At 44.2% G+C, this 7,440-nt stretch overlaps 1 protein-coding gene across 1 annotated transcript; it reads right to left on the bottom strand.

Annotated features, from left to right (window-relative positions):
- Positions 1-446: 446 nt before the first annotated feature.
- On the bottom strand, positions 447-4,400 carry LOC102058197 (cytochrome c oxidase assembly protein COX20, mitochondrial). The gene is made up of 4 exons (XM_055714711.1): positions 4,188-4,400; positions 1,978-2,092; positions 1,781-1,844; positions 447-1,201 (listed from the first exon to the last, which is right to left on the bottom strand). The coding sequence occupies exons 1-4, from the start codon at positions 4,218-4,220 to the stop codon at positions 1,060-1,062; spliced, it is 354 nt and encodes a 117-aa protein (XP_055570686.1). The 5' UTR covers positions 4,221-4,400; the 3' UTR covers positions 447-1,059.
- Between the last annotated feature and the right edge of the window lie 3,040 nt (positions 4,401-7,440).

Here is a 7,440-nt window from a genome sequence, read left to right as displayed (position 1 = left end):
AAACTCCCTCAGACAAAGTATAAGGTGGGGGGAAAGGACTATTTTTGCTCAGTGAATGCCTGACCAAAAAGTGCTTACAGCATAATACACTATAAATCATTTTGTGAAAACAATAAATACATTGTGTCACTGATGTAAACAGAAGCAAGGAATGTTACACCCATCACTCATCTTTTTACCAATATGCAATTAGACCTAACACTGTATTTCCAAGTAAGATGGTTTCCTTAAAAAAAGTACCACTATATAATTTCAACTGAACGTGTACCGTGAAATATACAAGTAGAATATGCCTTTTTTGATTTAAAACCCCACAAAACCTACTGACCATCAGTACTTACAAAAAATACTAAACAAAATTATTACTCCACCAATTGTAAAGCAATGCCCTAAACAGAAGCGCAAGATTTTTAATCGAGTAAAAAGATTAGTTACATACCTTAGACTGCTTCTGAAATTTGGTTTTATTCTTGGTTTCACACAGAACAAAGATGGAAATCCTTCAACTTCACAGTGTATACACATTATCTGAAGTTATTTTGCAGCTGAAATCTCACAAAGGCTACTGATATCACCCATCTTGCACAAACAAAGAATTCACCTACTGTTCAAATATTCCTGGTTTTACAAACAGCACAATTAACAGTAGCACTGAAGGATCCATTTACTCAAGACAACAGCTGATAAAAATACTTCTCTGTATTTGAATGAGATCTAATTAGAACTTTGCTAAAACGAACCATTCAGTTTATAATGGAAGTTAACACAGTCCCAAAACACTGTCATTAATCCTCCGAGTGCCTGCAATACACCCCATCGGTTCCCAAATGTGTGGTAGGAGGTCATTTCTCACTGTGTACATAGTCATACACATACACGAAAAAAAGGCAAGCTTGTACACCGACTTCACAGATTTGCTATGAATTTCTTGCTTGGATTTGCTAGGAAAACCAGCATGATTTATCAGGTTCAGGCACCTCACCCATTCACAGGGAAGACTGCCATTCTTGGACCACCTTCTCCCACGGCTGTATTAGCCCACAATTCCTCCATAGCAGGCTATGAATCACTTCTTTCATTGCCAGTTTGTTTTCTTTCTGGATCAAGAGAACTGCCTTCAAATAAAATTTTGTTTCTCATTCCTTCTTTAAGCACTCTTTGGCGGATCCTCTGTTGGGCCAAATTGTACCTGCAGTAAAACCTAGAGGAGGGGATGAAAAGAAAACGTAATTCCCTGCTTAATACGTGACAAATCAGAGTTACTCAGCCAGCTGAAAAGTTGAAACCACATATAATAACGGTAGTAAAAGTCATTATGAAATGATGCACCATGAAAATACTTGGCTAACTGCTATTTCTTTAAGGCAAACATTACGCAGCCACTGAGGAGCAAGATATACAAGCCCAATGGAAAATGCTAATTTCTGCAATATGGAAATTAATTTAATGACCTTGTAGTATGCTGCCTTTATAATTAGGACAGAAGGATGGCATATGTGAAGGAAAAAAGAAAGAATTAAGAAAGATTGAAGTAACTGGGTGGCTTGACCTCTTAGGATTCAAGAAACAATAGCAAGTTTTTTTAAAAAAATAACAAAAATTCAAAGACATTGAACTCTCTTCCTTTAAAAAAATAAATATTTGGGGGAGAAGGAAGAGGACGCTTTGCCAGGCAAGATTTGTATGGAGTTTCTAAAACACTGTGAAAGGTCACACGGGGATCACGTTGTACAAAGCAGCCAACATAGGTCTGTGAAAATTCAAGAAGAGTTTTACATACCAGTATCCTAACATTGTGCAAATAAAGCCACCAACTGCAAAGTCACAAGATCTTCTAACTCTACCTGAAAGAAAAACAAAAATCCTCAGAAAAAACCTTGGATGACTTCCCATTATTAACAAAACCTAACAGCACATACAAATCAATTTTTCCTTGCAGAAATATGTATCTAAAAACTAGAAGGAGTAAGTACTTACTGGTTGCTAAAAAATGTCCAAGACCCACAACTAAAGATCCCAGGGATCCATAGAGCACTGACTCTCGTGCACATGGGACGCTTTTGACATCAAGAAATCCTAGGAGTTTAAAGGACTGTAAGAAAAAAAACACACCATAGATTTAAAAAATTGCTTTTGTAGAAGTCTACGATACCAACTCCACAGTAAAACTGAATCGTTGTCTGAGGAGTCAGAAATAATCACTTGAGGATTTCCTACTTCCAGGGTTATATCTGAGGAAAAGGGAACATACACAGCTGCGTCAGGAATAGTTTCCAAAGAGTTAACTATTGATTTAGGCAACATCATTTTGTACAAACCTGTTGATCCATCCTTTCTATTGAATATTACAAAGGAACGATTTCATTTTTTCCTTTACATTCCCCCAAAAAGGAATGGAGAAAACCTTTAAGAATCCAGGATCTTTATTCAAAGCCAACAGACATCACAACAAACAGGGAAGGTTACAATCAATTATGCCATTAGTTATGCCACATAATTTTAGTACCTGAAAAGGCAAATGTGCTTGGAGAAAAAAAAAAGCAAAGTTACTGGAGATTGTTCAAGTAGCAGAGAACCTTATACTGAACACTGAATAAAAACATTTATAAACCAGTAATTTTTAGCCTAATCCTACGTATAGGCAGGGGCTGTACACAGAAATTCTTCTATATACAACAGATAAGGTTTAAACGAACCTACCAGTAAAAATTATTTGAACTATTTCACACACTGTCGCACATCTGTGACCTACCCTAGCTAGCATCTATCAGTTTTCTATTTTCTATTTAAATATTTCTATTTAATTTTCAAATGGAAATTACATGTGGCATTCATAAACCCAAATGTGAACTGACAAACATGTTTTGCATTTCAGAGGTGCCTACGCTGGCTCCAGCATCATCTAAGCCTTCTAACTTGGAATACAACTCTTATTTCCCACCTGACACATCCTTGCAAATGCACCTTGGTGCCACAAGCAGGAGTGAGAAACTACGTACAGAAAAGCCTCAAGATAACATTGGTCAGGGTTAATGTGGCTACACTGTAGTAACATCTGCACATCTTTCGCTAGGGCATGAAAATTCATCTACATTCTATCGTGTTTAAACCCTTAGACCATTAAATACCACATGTGCAACTGTGCCAACTGAATTCTTGTGTAAGATGCTTTTAAAATGGTTTTGTTTTTTCTTGGTAAAGCTACGTACTTGGACAAAGTATATTTTGAAGATGAAGTATTATAGTTAACTATCTGTGGAGGGCTGACGGCTCTGTGAGACACTGTGAGAGGTCTGACTGGTAATGGGGATGGCAAGCATCTGACAACAGCTGGATTTGTATGCACGCACGGAAATCCCCATCAATAATTTTATCCATGTTCCCTATGGACACCCATCAGCTGTTTCCACATAATCCCCGCGTACAAGTGAGACAAACAGGATTTGGTCTAATCTCCTAATGAGTAATTTCAAGTACTCTCATATGGAAGAAGTCATGCGATATGTTGCTGTTGTTGGCTAAGAAGGTATCCCTGCCACATCCATGCAGCATGAGGCAGCCTTTTAAAATAGTATTTCACCTGTTGCTATACTTGAAATCACTGATTGCGACGCTAACTGCTGCCGTGACATAGGCTCAAGCGCCATGGCAGTGTTTCAGCCTGGAGAAAGCCTTGAGGAGGGTCTGTGGGGAAACATGTGCACACGCACTCCCCTTCACTTGGCCCTGCGTGGGTTTCTGTGTGCTCTTCCCGTTATTTCCTCTGGAGAAGAAAAACCCTGCGGGGCTTCAAGACTGGTGTGCGAGAGCCCCTGTTCTCCTCAGCGCTGCTGGCGCCACCGACACGCGTGGGCGCGGGGAGCTCCTCCTCCTCCTCCTCCTCCTCCTCCTCCCAGCGCCCGGCAGCGCTTCAGCGGGGCGCTCAAGGAAACCTTCAAACGCGTGGAGACCCCCACGCACGGCCACCCCCCTGCGCCTGGGGGGCTCCAGACCCGGCCCTGCCGCCTCCCGCCGCCCGAGCTCCCTCAGCCGCCCGCCCGCCCGCAGCCGGCCCGGCCTGAGGGGCTGCTGGCGGGGCATAGGGGCAGCGCTCCGTAGAGGAGGGAGGGCTACGGCCACTTTCGGGGCGAGAAGGGCCCTCGCCGCACTGCCCCCCCCGCCCAGTACATCCATCCCGCCTCCGTTACCTTCCTCGGCTCAGAGTCGCCCTCGCCCGCCATGATGCGACAGCGCCTTTCCCGGCCCGCGCCCCCTCCCCCGCCGCGCACCAGCGAGGCCGGACTACGGCCGCGTAGAGAAGGCACGGGGAGCGGCCGCTCTAGCCGCCCCGGCCCGCCCCATCTCTATGGTGCCCGCGGGGCGGGGAGGGAGGGGGACGGCCGAGCGTGCCGGCGCCATTTTAGGTCTAGCGCTGAGATTCCAGCAAAATCCTTTGTTCAGTGAAATGGGTCACGGAGCAGGGCGCGCGCACGCACGCACGCACGCCGGGGCGGGAGGGGGAGGGGGGATGAGGAGGAGGAGGCGGGAGCGGGCGGGCGCTGGCGCTCAGCCCGGCCACCCCCCCCGCCGCTCCGGGCGGGCCCCTGTCTGGCCCAGGCCTCGCCGTGCGTGGGGGGCTGTTTTCTGTGGGGGGGCTTTGGGGGGCAGCCCCGGCACCCTGAGAGGCTGGTGCCGTGTCACTCGTGTCCTTTATGCGTGGGGGCCACAGGCGGCCTGCACAGGCCTCCCTGCTGGTTTCAGGCCGCAGCGCCCCGCCGCGGGACGCAGAGAAGGTTAAAAGCAGCTCCCTGCGCTGTGGTGTGCCATAAATCCCCGAAGAGAGGCCCTGCCTGGTGGCCTAGGCCCCGGCCAGTCTGAGCTGAGTTATTAAAAGCTAAAAGAGTAATAACACGGCTAGGAGACGTAAATGTGCTCAGTGAGTAGCCCTCAGTGGCAGAGGGAGGTGGTAGGTCCTTCCCTGGGGGTTGGCAGCCAGAGCTGCACGGCGTGGCAGGTGGGGTCTCCAGGAAGGTGCTGGAATGGGGTGAAGAAAAGGGCATGTGCAGCTGGGAGAGGGCGTCCTGGTGGCAGGGAGAAGGAGACAGAGGAAGAATGATTTCAAAAGCAAGTGCCCTTGAGGATGGTTCGGGGCGGGATGTCTGCAACTAAATTAGAGAAAACCCTAGTGGATTTGTTACCGAAATCTCGGAATGAAGAACTTACCGACACCAATGTGATGTAGATAAGCAGACGCTTCTTTATTGATGGCCGGGTGCGTAAGTGAGGCCTCTCACGATCAACGCACACCATGGTTCAAAATCATGCACCTTATATAGAACTTATTCATGCATATTCATTAAATATTCATGCAGAATCATGATATTTCCCGAAAATCATTAACATACTCTCCTCCCATATCCAATTCTGCGCAGTAAAGGTTAGAAAGGTCTAGAAATGGGTCTGGGGTATTATTCGGGTGGGTGGTACTTGAGTCAGTGGTCGCGATACCCCCTGCCGAAATTACCTTTCACTTAAGGTAACTGTTTCTTGACAGGTAGCTATGAGTTGCTTCACTTGACTCTACCCAGTTCACATTAATTCCCATTTTGACATTTTAGTACATTCTCCTAGGTTACATATAAACAATCATCTTGAATCTTAAGTCCGTTATCTAAGTTCTAAACATTCCTACTAGGTGATTCTGACCAATTCCTTCGGCCTTGGTACGGGGTTATACAGAGGATTTCATAGCAGCTATAGCTGTACAAATAGAAGTTTCATTAAAATATTTCTTATAACTCTATATTCCTATTAAAATAACTGTGTAAAATCAAATGTGGTTAATTAATTCTAACTTATTAGCAAATCTGTGACAGGTTCAGTGAGGGTAAGTCCTGTGCTAAATCAGGTAGACATCCTGAAAACGGTCCCTGAGACACGTAATTGTACCTGTAGTGATATCTAAAGAGGTAAATAGTGCTAAGTAGCATAGGACAGAGTTTTATAGTTCTGCAAGATACTGTAACAATAATTTTGCTGCAGGAAAACAAGTGCCTACCTGCTGAGTAGTTAAATTTAGAAACTTTTCTCTCTTAGCAGTGAAGTGTAACAGGGATGAGAAATGCTCTTTGGTTTAAAAAATGGTATGTCTCAAAACAGGGTTACTTTCCTAGGGGAAATGAGATCTCTCCAGACCTTGCTAAATATTATTTTTGTATGAGGTGTGATTTTTTTAACCCTGTGGTCTTTTTCACAAAACAAAATTTAGGCCTATCTTGGGGTTTTTTTCTGTCATTATGTGTTTTCAGGATGTTGGAAACAATCTGCTTTTACACATAATCAATTTTCATGTATCATGAGTTGAAAAGTGCTACTGTACATTTACAGAAGCTATTTTAAATTTCTGTTGGATTAGAAACAAGTCTCAATCCTTCCAACAGTCCCAATCTAGCACCATTTTATCATCTTTGTGGACTTTGCAGGCAATGCTCAGAATTCGTGGAACACTGATTTATTATGTTTACTACCCATTTTTAAAAGATCAGTGAACATTGCTTGAACTGTGAGTAGTTTAGCCTGTTTAATATATATTATATATGTAGTGCTGCAAACGCAGGATGTTTGCTATAATACGTGAAACCCAAAATTATTGGCATGATCTTTCTGTGGAAAATTTTGTAATGTCTCTTCTTATCTTAGTTGGCCCCCAAAAATGTAATAGCATTTTATTAAGCAATGATAAACTTTGATGACTATAGTGAGAAATCCCAAGAGCATACTGATATGCCTGCCATTAACAAGGCCACAGTGGTGAAAAGTAGACACTGCTTTTACTGCCGATGAGGTGGCTTGGCCTGCAGAAGTTTGTGTTTTTAAGGAGAAGAATGGAAAGATCTTTTTTTGCTTTGAAACAGGAAATTGATTTTAGAATGAAGGTGCTGGAGAGCAGAGCACACAAACTGAGCATCTTCTGGCTGGTAGTCAAGAATAGGCTAAGGAGAAGTGTGTGGTTTTCCCTACGTGTCAGTTATCCCTTTTCCAAATACCTGATCCATACAAATTACACAGAAATATCCATTGACAATAAATGTATCATTCTAATTTTTTCGTCTTCTCTTTGGTACTCATTGATCTGCTTTATCGCTGCACCTCACAGTTCTGCTTCATCTGTTTTAGCAGTTGCTCTAAAGGTAGTAACTGTTACCCTTGGAGGAATTGGAAGCATGCAGAGGGCTGCTTGGCAGTGCTTGGGAGCAGGGCAGACACTTGAGCTGGAGCCTCCTTAGCTTAAAAGCAGAGGGGCCACTGGCACAACACTTTAGGATAGCCTGAAGTGTGTGGCTGGCTTTCCTTCATGGCCTGTAGGGACCTGAGATGTTGGGGTGTTGGGGGGCTTGGGGCGATGTCCTCAGGCTCTTGAGGAGGGCAGGGCTCTTGAAGCAGGGGCCTCGTACTTCTGCT

The sequence above is a fragment of the Falco cherrug genome, chromosome 6 (genome assembly GCF_023634085.1).
Source record: "Falco cherrug isolate bFalChe1 chromosome 6, bFalChe1.pri, whole genome shotgun sequence".
In the NCBI taxonomy this organism is placed as follows: Eukaryota; Metazoa; Chordata; class Aves; order Falconiformes; family Falconidae; genus Falco; species Falco cherrug.
Note: the sequence above shows the minus strand (reverse complement) of the source record. Positions and strands in the feature narration are given on the sequence as shown.

Bases quoted from the DNA above. Each gene is read 5' to 3' on its own strand.
- LOC102058197 (XM_055714711.1), bottom strand. From the start codon at position 4,220: ATGGCGGGCGAGGGCGACTCTGAGCCGAGGAAG. The intron at 2,093-4,187 runs GTAACGGAGGCG...TTTTTCTTACAG, and splicing joins GCGACTCTGAGCCGAGGAAG to TCCTTTAAACTCCTAGGATT. The intron at 1,845-1,977 runs GTAAGTACTTAC...TTTTTCTTTCAG, and splicing joins TGGACATTTTTTAGCAACCA to GTAGAGTTAGAAGATCTTGT.